The sequence below is a fragment of the Phalaenopsis equestris genome, unplaced genomic scaffold, assembly GCF_001263595.1.
Source record: "Phalaenopsis equestris unplaced genomic scaffold, ASM126359v1 Scaffold000036, whole genome shotgun sequence".
NCBI classification, from domain to species: domain Eukaryota; kingdom Viridiplantae; phylum Streptophyta; class Magnoliopsida; order Asparagales; family Orchidaceae; genus Phalaenopsis; species Phalaenopsis equestris.
This window is the reverse complement of record NW_018164478.1, coordinates 1337898-1351996: the sequence shown is the minus strand read 5'-3', so window position 1 is coordinate 1351996 and position 14099 is coordinate 1337898. Positions and strand designations below refer to the sequence as shown.

The 14099-nt window shown below is 36.2% G+C and overlaps 1 protein-coding gene across 4 annotated transcripts in view; it reads left to right on the top strand.

Annotated features, from left to right (window-relative positions):
- Positions 1 to 330: 330 nt before the first annotated feature.
- Positions 331 to 14099, top strand: part of LOC110018758 (protease HtpX homolog) — a 29776-nt gene continuing 16007 nt past the window's right edge. For 3 of the 4 annotated variants that reach the window (XR_002293396.1, XM_020716180.1, XM_020716181.1), the window contains exons 1-2: positions 331 to 623; positions 2581 to 2638. Coding sequence is in view for 3 of the 4 variants with exons in the window: in XM_020716180.1 (XP_020571839.1) it covers positions 396 to 623; positions 2581 to 2638 (286 nt within the window). In the remaining variant the exon portion in view is untranslated. Of the gene's footprint in view, positions 624 to 1190; positions 1257 to 2580; positions 2639 to 14099 lie in introns of those variants that run through there. The other variant, XM_020716182.1, reaches the window with a different exon arrangement.

The following is a 14099-nucleotide window of genomic DNA, read 5'->3' as shown; positions in this document are numbered from 1 at the left end:
GGCTCGTTAACTTATCGAACGAAATTAACGAGCCGAACACGAGCTTCTTAACGAATCGAACACGAGCTGTTCGCGAACAACGAGCCGTTTTGACAGCCCTATTTTTGGGAGGTGACAAGTGGTATCAGAGCAGATTACTGTCTACCAGGTGTGTGTACTCTCCATGGTCTAGTGAGACCATCGGTGGAGTGAATTCGTGATGAGAGTTTCAAGTGATTAGGTGGAGTAGAATGTCATGAATGAAAAGTCCAAAAAAAATAGGATTTAAGTCATGAGCTAAGAGTTCTTTTCGGCTGGGAGGAGACAATAAGCTATTAAATCAAAAAATAAACGAGCATAAAGTAGTCTTCTTGCATCCTGAATCCGTACCTTCTACCTGCGTCTTACAGTTACAGATGGCTTCAGCCCTTCTTCCTCTCTCGCCCATCCTCTGGGTGAATTCACTGTCTCCGTTCACGGAGTGGGTACGCGGTTCGAGGATCCCGTTTCGGTCTCTTTCCTTGAGAAACTGGTCGACGAAAGTAGGAAAACAAGGCAGAACTACAGTTCCGATTTGCGGTGCGGCTCCCCTCGTCTTCCATAACCTCGAAGCTGATGATTTCCGGCATCCCTTAGACAAGCAGGTATCCTGCTGCAGCCCTTCGTTTCCCGCTGCTTCGTCTGACGTGCTATATTTGTTTGGCAATCCCTTCTGTTTTAGGTTTTTTCGATTAATTGGGCGTTTAAAGTGAGAATAAGCGAAGGAAAGAAAAATAAAGAGTTTCGTCTATATAGGGATTGTTTTGTTTATCTACCAAAACGAGCATAAACGCAAGGAAGTAAATAATATCAATCAACTTTAATAATCTTCACACCATCCTCGGGAAAAAAAAAAGCTGGCTCACAATATTTGATAGGTTATCTTAATTCAAAAATTTTCCCAACATTCCTAACCTATTCATGTTTCTTCTATGGTCTAATTAATGTTTAATGGGTTAATGAGGTACAAATAAGTCATACATATATGAATTTGTTTTATTTATGTTAATTGATTACAATTAGGGTGTTATGTTAATTTAGTTATAAATTAATTAACTATATTATTTTATCGTTCTTGGTTGTTAAATTATATAGTGGATTTCTTCTTTTATTTAAGCTCAAATCATGAATGTAATGAATACTTTTCTTTTCTCATGGTCTCTGTTTGGTTTGCAGGAATTAGAAGAAAGAAAATGAAAAGTTAATACTAAAGGAATTGACTTGAATGTAAAGATTAGGTGAAATTTAATGTAAAGATATCCTTTTTTTTCTTGTTTTGTTAATGTGAAATTATGCTTTTTGTTTCTTGTTCTCACAATAATAATTCAGTTAAGTTTTCTTCCTGTTTTTCACTAGGGTTGGGCATGAATTTATCAACAAAAAAATTGGATTTGATCACATTTATTTGATCAGCTGAATTTCTTTCTATTTACATTTAAGCCATCTATCCAATCCGAAATTTAAAAGTATAATGCGACCTTACATTTTTGTTAGACCAAACATGTCCTAGGCGATCAATTGAGTTTTGGCCAATTTGAGCTCAAATTAATTTACCCACAAAATATTGCAATCTCACCGAGATAGAGCTCTAGTCCAATCCAACCTCATGTTTTTTCTTCGTGCTCAAACATAATTAAGTTTGGCCTTTCTCGGCTTGGTTCCATTATAGTAGACTTTTGAAGGTATTTTTTAATTATGCAATTATTATACATATTTTACTCAGTATTTCAGTTATTTAATATGAGTTTTGAAAAATACACCCTGGTACAGTTGAACTATGATCACACTTTTATTTGAAATTTCATTGCATTTATACATGTTACGATGGTTCATTATTTTATCGATTTTTTCTTATCATTTGAAATATGCAATTAATTATCTAAATAATTCTCACTCTATAGAATCTACTAAAACTTGCATTTTTGTGCTTTTATAGACCATCTAGTTCTAACTAAATTATATTTCTGTGAACCATTCTGCCGTTGAAACTTGCAACCTTGTGCCTTTGTAATCTTTAAATTGTAGTATTTGTCATAATCTCTTAAACAAATTGGGAAAATTGCATGAATTGCGCTTGATTGGGGGCTTAATTGCAAAATCTGACCAAACATGAGGCAAGCTTGAGCAAAAAGAAAATTGAGCCTATAAATATGGGTCAAGCACAAACCTTCACAAGAATCAGCTCAATTTACCCAAGGAGCATTTACATATATAGCACACAATTCTTATATATTAACATATCTCACACCTAAATTTTCTTATTTACATAGATAACACTCAGATATTTAATATCACATAAAAAATAGCACTATTACCGCTTTTTAAGCTTGAAATACACCTTTTCATGCATAGGCTTAAAGTACCAAAGTGCTATGTAGGTAAGTAAATTTCTCTTTACTGCCTGCGGTATAGAAATACCAATCAAAATGAAAATTGTTCTCATCTTTTCTTTTGTTTTTTGTTCTCATCACCCGCTACCTTTTTCACAGAGAGTGTGTTAGTATGTTTGGAACTGCAGGGGAGTTACCATATTGATCATACTTGTGTTGATTCTTTTCTCAGAACACTTTGCTTTTGAGGATGATTCCAGGACTGAATGAACTAGTCAAAGCTTTGTTAGGTAAACAGTGACACGCTACTACTGAAAATTCTATTTTGGTATTTTATTTTTTATTTTTTCCATTCAAGCGATAAGTTATTAATATCACAATACATATGTACGCCTGAAAATTCTGTGAAAAGTGTTTCCCTTTTTTTATTTCAAAGATGGATGGCGAATTCTTTTTGGCTAATCATTTTTATGCTGTGAATTCTATTGCACCCTTACAGCGGACAGTTTTGACAATCATCAGTAACCTGATTACAGGAAAAAAACTTTACAATAATATTTAAGTATAAGCTATAACTTCTCATAATGATGTATTCCTTTTCGTTAAAATTCTTAGCCTTCAATCTTGGTGATCCAGCAGAAGTGTGTGCATGTATGATGGAAGTCCAAGGGAGGAAAATAAGTCAGGATGGAGAATTACTGGTGGAAAGAGTAACCTTTAAAGCATCTTTTCCTGATACTATTTTGTCATAGAATGGTAGACGATACTAAATAACAGTTAAAATTCAAATTTTAATGTTTAAAATGCAATTGTGCACATTTTTTTGCGCTTAATTAGCCTTTGTTGGCACATTGTTTTCATCCTTACCTGCAAATTCAATTGTCTCTAGGTATCAAATCTCACACATCATACAGTCTAAAGCTACTACCCTAATTTTGTTTGTTTTTGTTCTCTAGTTTTTGTGCCTGTCACTTGAAGAAGTAAAAAGAATTTTAAAACGTGGGATTTGAATTCAAACCCACCAAATAGTTAAGATAAAGCTAATTATGCTGATTATTTAAGCCCGAACTCCATTCAAGCTTAATACTCAACAAAGCATTTATATATTTTATCTTCTTTTATTATATTTATTATTCACATTTAATTAGATATGAGGTATAATGATGAAATCACCCTAGGTTTCACCAAGCTGCACATGATTCACTTGTTTCTTAATCCTTTTAATGCTATATGAATCTTGTTAGGCTGTTTAGTATCAGTCTACTTTGCTGCAAAGATTTGATATCGAGTAAATTCAACTTTGCAAAGATTTGATATCGAGTAAATTCAACTTTTTCATATACCTTGCTACAAAGGACGGCTTTGCTTCAGAAGTTTTTGGTGTATACCTTTCTTTGTTAGATCATATTAACCTTTTAATATCTTTGGTTCAATATAGTGAGATTCTTTGCCTTAATTTTGTGAATAGAGTCAATATTATGTTGCAATGATCTTTCCATTAATATATATGTATTTTGATATATCCTATTGAATTGGGCTATGAATATGTGCAATCTGCCTAATGGAGTTCGCTAACGATGCTCTTAGAAACTAATTTTGCTTGTGCTATTTTTTTGTGACAATATCACAAATGAATGTTTCGTACGTGTTAAGTATGAGACATCTGATGTTGTTGTTATTCGCGTTTCATCTGTTTACTACCCTGAAATTGGCACATAACGTGTCACGGTAGATCTTTCCATCATCAATGAAGTTTCCCTTATGCACCTTAGGAATGAAGTTGTTATCATCATCTAACGTTTTTTTAATCTCATTGGTCTATGCGAATTAATCTCTTCAACAGTGCTTGTAGTATATTGATTTCCTTGTCAGGAATATTGGCATCGATTGGAAGTATTTGATTGCATGTAGTTGGTGATAACTGAGCAAGTAATTTCTCTATTTTCATCACGTTGGGATTGGTAATCTTCCCATTCTCATTGAGACGTTCTTGAACTTCAGGAAGCAACTTTCCCACACTCATGGTGGTAAATAGTTATAAAAACCAGTCACTTTTCCGTTCTTTGAGGATTCTCCATGAACTTGAAGGATTTAATGAAGTACTTTTGCGGTTAAGTTGCGATCATCAAAAATCTTGATTTGTCGATTTCAACTACAAGATGATTAATTCCATATTTATTTATTAGCTGTTGCATTTTTCATGACTGTGATGCATGAACCATTACGGTGTGTTGGTGTTGGACATCAAGAATGACTAAAGATGCAAATGAGGCAAGCTAACTCAATATTTTGTTGACGAACATGGCTTGTCGAGCCAAGTCAATATCTCTAGTCATGCATGTTACCATCTTTCTTGTTCGCTTCTTTCACCCACTCACCTTCATTTCTTCTTTTCTTATCCACATTCCCCATATTTTTCTTTATCCTCTCCTTCCATTCTTTGGGAAGGATTCCAACATTTCCTTGTTTACTTTTGCCAATACCATCACTAAGGGTGTGTACTTTGCGGGTACAATAAAATTGAGAAAAATTGACACTATCATGAATTGCACCATAACCTATGAGAGATTTATTTTAGCTGTAGAATGCTGCTACAACAATAACAACAACAACAACAACAAGCCTTTATCCTACTAAGTGGCATTTGCCATTTGCTATATGAATCCCTTTTTCTTGAGAGAAAAATATAATGAGAAGATCTATATTTCATTTTACGATAGCCTAACAAACACTTCAAAAAAATGAGAAAACATTTTAGTTACAAAAATGGAATCACCTAGTACCTGGAGGAAATCGAATATTCTCTTAAAACTATGAGGTGATTCCATGAAAAGTTTTGGCCATGTAATATAGCATATTAGTTATGAATGTATATCTTAAGAGTATGAAGGAAGCAATAAAAATAAATTATGTATCTAGGATTGTGGTGGTATAGTTGTAAAGGTGAGAAATTGTCAAAATTTCAATATAAGTGTCTAAGACAAGAAGAATGATATTGGAGTTAACCCAAGCAACAATAAGGAAATAATATTATTCATGAAAAACAAACCGCTAGGCAGTATAACATAATGAAAGAGAAACACCAACTACAAGTACACAACAATCTCAACTAGAGTTGTATCGTGAAGGTGGTGGTTGGTGAAAAGGCGGCGATAAACTAACAATAGGATGAGTGTATGATAGGAAACAACATTTGATGTTGTGTAAAGCTTGTGGTGGATGCTGGAGTGGGAAGAGGTGGCTGGCGGCTAGGCTGATAGGGAGGAGGAGGGCTGGCCCATGAGGTGCAGCAGGTAGGGTGGGGATGGGTTGGGACAATAGGTAAGAGGCCTGGACTTAGACCTGGTCGAGAGTAGGCAACAAGGGTTTTGGAAGGGGCAGCTGACTGGAGAGTGGAAGGTAGCTGTAGAGGTTGGGTTGCAGGAATCAGGAAAATGGAAGATGCACGTCATCTTAGGATGAGTATAGTAGGAGATGCCAACTGCTATCCTTACATAAATCTGAACAAAGACTAAAACTTTAAGACAAGGGAAACACACATATAAACCCTAGATAGTTAGGATTGGATCCCCCAATAGAGAGGAAATGGCAGACTACAGTGGAAGGGTTGATCGCCCAGGTCTGAACTGGTTTGGTTCAGATGAAGGAAGGGCGAGATATTTCCCGCGGCTCCCATTTTACACCCACGTCAGTCTCTAAGGGTTGGGGGAGCTTCGGCCTTATTCGTCGAAGCTTTTGAGCCCTCATAGTATGAAGTCAAGTTGCCACGTTGAAGGTAACATAAATATTGTAATCCCCTAACAAGTTGATCTTGTGGACATTGTCATTTAGCTTCTTAAGGATCCTAAAAGGTACATCTACTCTGAGTTTGATTTTTCTAAACAATCTCATGGGTTATCTCTCTTCTTCCAGTCTAATCCACACTAGATTTCCCTCTTGAAAAGTCACATTACTCCTAGTTAGTTTTATTAGCTTGTGCTTGGTACTTATGATTTTGTCTTGTGATCTCTTTCCCGACCTCCTCGTGTAGCATTTGAATCTCTCGTACCCCCGCCTCAGCATCTGTACTAACCTTCAACGCAGGAAAAGCTGGTACGGGCTCTAGTGGAGTGAGTGGATTGTGTTCATACACAATCTGAAAGGTGTATGCCTCTTAGTTTAACTCACAGACCTGTTGTAGGTGAATTCGACTTGGGTTAGAATCAATTTCATTGCTTGATGTTCTTTCATATAAAGCACCTCAAGTGGTTCCCTTTTAACGACTCCTGCTCACCACTTATGCCTAGTTGTTTGTCTAAAAACGAGGCGTTGAGCTGAATTGAAGTTTAGTATCAAACTTTCCTCACAGGGTTCTCCAAAAGTGACTTAGGAACTTGACGTCCCAATCAGATATAATGGTTGTGGGTATTTCATGCAATCTCATGATCTCCTTGAAGTATAAGTCAACATGTGATGCATCTAGTGTCCGATGGACGCCACAGAATGGGCCATCTTTGAGGACCATTAAACCACAATTATCACTAAATCTTTGTTTCGCTGCATCCTCAGAAGTCCCACCGCAAAATCCGTATGAATGTCCAACTAAAGAGCCTTTGGTATTGTTAATGGTGTGTATAGCCTTGTATTCCGCTCTCTGGTCTTGGCTAGGTGACAAACTCTACACTGTAGGACATATCGCTCCACATTTCTCTTCAGTCGGGGCAAAAAAAAAAAACATTTCTTCACTAGTGCGAGGCAGGGGTGTAAACGAGCCGAACTCGAGCGAGCCCAGGCTCGTGTTCGGCTTGTTTATATTTCGAGCTTAAAAAGTGTGTTCGTGTTTGACTCGTTTGCTTAGCTAGCCGAATACGAGCTGTTCACGAAGAGTCGTTTTGACAACCCTAATCACGTAACCATAAGATGTTAAGGGTTAGGGTAATATTTAAAAATTATTGTTTATATTAAAACATCATTTGAATCTAATTTAATAATTTTTATTCTATTTTCTTTATTAATACTTTTAATTGATTATAATTCTTTGTAGCCTTCTAGTCATTTAATTTTTTTTAAAAAATACTACTCATCTATATATATATATAATTGATGAGTAGTATTTGGAGCCAAGTTTCGAGCCAAAACGAGCCGGACACTAACAAACAAATCTTTGTTTGTGTTCGACTCGTTAACTTAGCGAACGAGTCCAACACAAGTTTTTTAACGAGCCGAACACGAGCTGTTCATGAACAACGAGCCGTTTTGACAGCCCTAGCGCGAGGTTCTTGTCTATTATGCCGAAAAGCCTTGATAGGTCCCGCTCCAACTTTCTTGGTGATGGACTCTCTTAGCAAATATCTTAGAATTTGGTGGAATAGGCTGCCATCAGCTTTGTGGTGCTATTCCGTAGGTTTTTCCTGACACTATTCCCAAATCTCTTTGAAATCCTCATTTATCTCGTATAGCTTGAATCCCACAACTTTGGCTTGCATGGTGGTGATCAGCAAATGGCAACAACAAAAGGCATATGCTACTTGTTTTTTACTTCTTGCCTTAGCTTAAATATGAACTGAAACGATGCCAGAAACTCAACCTAGGAAGCATGCCTTCCATTTAACTTGCTCTAACTGTTCGAGAACCTCAGTGCCTTGTGATCCATAAATAGAGCAAACTCGCTCGTTAACAGGTAGTGACTCTAGTGGTGAGAGCTATCACAACGACATAGAACTCCTTGTCATATGTCAAATCTTTCTCTTGGAGTCATTCAACTTCTCACTGAAGAAAGTTATGGGGTGTCCTTCCGGGCTTAATACTGCTCTGATCCCCACATTGGAAGCATCACACTCCTTCTCGAATAACTGGCTAAAGTCCGGTAAAGCTAACACTATGGCCTGTGTCACCTTCTCTTTATGAGTGTCAAAATTGCACTAAGCTGCCTCTGTCCACTAGAACTTCTCTCCTTTCAAAAGTTCTGTCAGGGGCATTATAATGGTGTTAAAGCTCTTGATGAACCTCCTATAAAGCCAATCCCATAAATTGCCTTAGCTCGATAAAGGACTATGGGGGGGGTGTCAAACTCACGATATTTTTGATTTTCATAGGGTCCATCTGAATGCTTGCACCATACACAATGTAACCCAAAAACCAAACCCTGGCTATCATGAAGTGATACTTCTTCAGATGGGCATATAGCTTCTCCGATCACAGAACCTTGAAATCCCATCTCAGATTCTATGAATGCTCCTCCTTTGAACTGTTGTGGACAAGGATATCGTCGAACTAAACAACAACGAATTTTTTTATGTATGCCCAAAACAACTTACTCATCATGATTTTGTTGCGTGCATTGGACAATCCAAATGACATTACTGTCCACTCATACAGTTCATCTCTGGTCTTAAAGACAGGTTTTCATTCTTCCCCTGCCTCATCTTAATCTGATGATATCCGGTGTGCAAGTTAATTTTGGAAGACATAATTGCTTCATACAACTGATCCATTAGATCGTTCAGGCGAGGTTTGAAGAGTCGGTATTGGATGATTATCTTGTTAATTGCTCGACTATCAATGCATATTCGCCACGGGCCATTCTTCTTAAGCACCATCAAAGCGGGAACTACACACAAACTGGTACTCTCTTTTACCAATCCTCTAGCAATGAGATCCTGCATTTGTCGCTGTAACTCCTCTTACTCAACTTATCCCAATCTGGAAGCAGACCTGTTTGACAACACTGATTTTGGGATAAGATCTATGAAATAATAAATATCCCTAAGCGGTGGTACATCCTCTGGGAGACCGCCGACGATCATCATGTCATGAAAATCAATTAGCACCGGCTAGATCGCCTTTGGTGGCTCTATCTCCTTCTCAATTTCTTCTAGGACGTTTAAGGCCATCACCACTAGGGATTTCCGTACTCACTGTAGAAAGGTAGCATGGGGAACCACAAGCTTCTTCATGACTAGCAGTTATGCTTCTCCAGAATCTTTGATGGGCAAGAGAACGATGCACTTCCCCTCCTTCGTGAGTGAGTTTTTGAACTCATCATATTGAGTTTTGCGATCGAACTGCCACGGTTTTTCTAACATGTCGTATGTGACAGACGTCCATGAGCATCACGTTATACCACATCTGATCTTGTACTTGGTCTAAAATAAAAAATTCTACCACACATTACTAATTCACTAATTTCTCATTACCATTCTTCAACCAAGTCAGAGAACAGGACTGTGAATACTTATGCGTGGTCAGGTATAACTTTTTCACCATTGCAGCGTAGACCACATTCTCACAACTCCCTCCATCAATAATGAGACTACACACCTTTTCTCTCAAGGTCCACTTGATATGAAAGTTATACCTCAAGCACGATTGCTTCTTCTGGGGTTTTGTCTGCAGCATCCTACTCACAACAAGCATGTCACCCTCATCTCCCTGGAGGTACTCCTCATCCCCTTCCTTATTGCATCCTGGCCGCTCACTCCTCCACGACGCCCTGCTCGTGAAGGACACAGCTCGTCTCATCGGGCACTTGGAGGCGATATCTCCATACCCATTACATATGAAGCACTTCCTGACTAGAACGGTACCGGGTGTGCTAATCTTCTCAGGCTTATTCCCACTCTGATCCGCTTTATCATTACCTTGCTCAGTCTTCCCAACTCTTCCACGCATGTTTCTACTAATGCTTCCAGCCCTATGAGCTGTAGGGATTGTTTGAATATGGCTGGGTATTTGTTCTGATTCTATTGTGTCTTCACCATCAGTATTGAAGTCTGCATGTCTCTCAGTGTCTGATAGGTTTGTAGCTTGATCGAATTATTGATGGTAGACTTCAGGTCTCCCAGGTATTTGGTATTGTATGCTCCTCTGTCTCCGTCGGTTCACATTTCAAATTAAGCTGCATAAATTCTACTGTATACTCCACTGATAATTTATTTCGCTGCAGATAGTAGAGCTTCAAGAACATATCCTAACGGTAGTGTGGGGGCAGGTACTGTCGCTACATCATCTTCATTTTATCTCAAGCAGTGATTTTGTCCCATTATTCTCTCGTTATTTCTCTCTTTAAATTCTTCTGACACAAAGAGTCATTCTTCTTCAGCTTGATGGCGGTGAGCTTCAATCTTTGTCATCAAGCATCTCCTACATTCAAAGATCCCTCAACTGCCTACATTCACTTGAGGAAATCATCTGGATTCATTCTCACCTTGAAGTCGGTAGATCCACTTTTACTCCCAGATCTTTGTGTCGTCCAACATATACTTCCTTTCTTAGCCTCCTCTGATATTGAATCCCAAAATGCCTTGGCCGATCTCCCCTCTTTGTTGAATCCATCCCTACAGAAAGGATTCATGTGTTCTTCTCACTCTCCATCTCAGAACTCTCTGTTATGGTCGATGGCATCCCCTCCTTATGTCTTTTCTTCAATGGCATTAAGTCATTGTAATACTTGGTGGAGTAGTTGTTGTATCTCTTCAATGGTAAACTTATGATTAGGATATGACAATTGCCTCTTCGGCGACATAATTATGTTTTCGATATGGGTAGGTGGAAGGCTGAGCGTAGGGTTTATATAGGGTAGAAAAATAAATTTTTTGGGTGAAGGTACAGTGAGTATTGGCGGATGCTAGAAACCCTAGGATAGGACTAGGGTTAGATTGACACGGATAGAAGTGATATCAATGTTAACCCAAATAACAATAAACAAATAATATTATTTTTAGAAAACAAGACACTAGGCAGTACATGGACACACTGAAAGGGAATAACAACAACAAAGACACAACAATCAAAACTAGCGTTGTATCGCGAAAGTGGTGGTCGGTGAAACACCTGTGATAGGCTAACAATAAGATGGGTGGATTAAATGAAACAATAGTTAGTGGTGGGGAAGGTGGGGTCGAAAGAGGTGGTCGACGACTGGGTTGACAAAGAGGAGGTCTGAACTGTGGGGTGCAACGTAGGGAGGGAAAGGGCTATAGATAGTAGGTCGGAGGCATGGACTCAGACACCTGACTGTGAGCGGACAACAAAGAAAAGGCTAGAAAAGGGGTGAAGGGATGGCGGGAAGGGCGGCTAAGCTGGAGAGGGGAAGGTTGTTGTAGAGGTAAAGTTGCGACGAGCAGGGAACAAGAGATACATACAACCATAGGACGGGTTACAGTTTGAGCACCTTCTCGCCTTCGGATACAACCCTAAGAGAGATAATTGGAAATGCTTGAAATAAAACAAAACAAAAATAAAAACCTAAGAAAAGGAAACACTGTATAAGACCTAGATAATTAGGATTGGATCCTCCTATGCGAACAAGGTGTCGTAACGTGGTAGAAGGGCAGATCAGCCCTCCCAAGTTTAGACCGGTTCGGTCCAGCCAAAGGAAGCATGGAGTATTTCCCACGTCTCCTCTTTTATGCCCGCATCATAAAATTATTTAGTTAATCAAACTTCATATGCAACAGGATATTTGTTCATATAGAGGAATATTGTAAAAAGTTTAGGAGAGTCTTAAAATTTATTGAATATATATAAAATATTATCATGGAAAAGAAATATACTTTCAAAAAATCATAAAAATTGAATACTATTTAGGTTTATAATAATTATAAGAAAGCTACAAGTTTTGGAAAAAAGTATAACAAGTAAACCAAAAGTCTAAAGTCTATTGATTATAATATGCCTGATGCTAAATGACGGAGAAAAAAAAAACAGAAAGGCTAAGATAACGCAAGATCAAGGAATTTTGGTTAAATATTTTGATTAAAGATGAAAGCATAAAAATGATGGAATTAATACTTTTCAAAATCATTTAATGAGAGATTTGATGAATAACACATATTGAATGAGATATTTAATGAAGAAACTATTTTAAAATAACATAACATACAATATATTAACTATATAATATATTGATCCAAAAAAGATAAAGTGAAATTGGCTCTAAAAACTTGCATAAAAGTAAGAATTTTGGTCCATATCAGATACCTATTGAGATTAGAAGTATTATGAGGAAACTGCAATGATTTCTTTAATACATTTTGTTCAATTGAGTTTGTAGAATAAAAAAAAAAGATGAAAAATAATCAGTGAAGAAGCATTTTAATATCAATATTTAAAAGAAATTCGTTGTTCAAATTTTCGTATACCATAAAAAGAATTGAATTTGAGTCATATAAAAAAGTTGTTGGAGCAAGTGATGTAACACAACTTTAAAAAAATTATATTTATTTTAGAGAATCAATTTGGTTTCATGTTAGAAAGATTACCATGAAAGTGACTGCTGTGTAAGACAATTAGTGGAGAATTATTTGGCACATGAAAAGATTTTTATATAATTTATATTAATCTAGAGAAGACATTTAATTGAGTAATATAAACGAATTTTGTGCGTTTCAAGGAAGGAAAGAGTGTCAATGAACTGTTAATGCTATCAAATACATGAATGATAGATCACTGATAGAATTAAAAATAGTTGTGGAGTGCCCTAAGTTTTCTAATTATTGAAGGTTTACATTAAGGAACAACATTGAGTTTATGCTTTCTTTTATTGCTTATGAAGAGACTCACGTTGGATTTTTAAAATCCGGTGCCTTTCTATGTACTATTTTTCAGATTTATAATTCAATATGTGAGATATTCACTAAAATAAGTGAAAAATTAGAGCATTAGAGGAAATGCTAAACAAATTGTGATCCTAGAATCAGTTGAAAAAAAAATTGAGTTATGTGCTATATAATTTTAGTAGGTATATTTATAATTGTAATGCAATATTATTAGAACATAACTTGATACTTATATATGATAAATTTGAGAATCTTAGTTCATTGAATCTGTTATATAGAGAAGTGAAGATATAAATGAAGATAAACTCTACAGTTTGGATGGTTAAACTGGAGTAGCATTCTTGGAGTTCGTATGATTAGGGGACATCATGAATGCTTAAAGAAAAGAGTTTTATAAAACCTCAGCAAATTTTATGAAGCTATATGGATCCAAATGTTGGATTATAAAATTATTGACATCTAAGCTGATTGTGACATAAATGAGAATATTAAGATGAATTTGTAACAACGAAGAAAAATAAAGTAAGGAATGTTTATATTAGGGAAAATATTGAAGTTAGACATTTTGAAGATAAAAGAATGAAAAAAGACTTAGGTGGTTCAGATCTGAGTGACAAAGTGTACAAAATGTGCCCATTGGACTAGTTTTTAAAATTTGTGTCCGAAAATTACGAAGAAAAAATGATAGACATAAGAAAATGATAGGAGTTGTTCAAAATGAATTACAAAGAACGTGTTTACCACCTTAGATAATGCTAATGAAAAATGAGGATTTATATTGCCATCATCAAATGATTGGAATAAGGTAATGTTGATGATATATGTATGTCTGTGTGTGTAAGATTAATTCCAAAAATATTCCCTCTATTTGTCATTTGTGGCTATTTTAGTTCGAGAGCATCATAGTTCTTCAATTTAATCTATCAACTATTCAAATTTGATCCAAAATTATTTTTGACGTAGAAATTAATATAAAAAATTGATCCTAATTAATCACTTCACTATACAATATTGAACCCATTTAGTCCTTAAGGGACCAACTATATTGGAGAAATGTTGTATGTATATAAATATATACATCTACATACATACATACATACATATATATATACATACATACATACATATATATATACATACATACATACATATATATATACATACATACATACATATATATATACATACATACATACATATATATATATATATA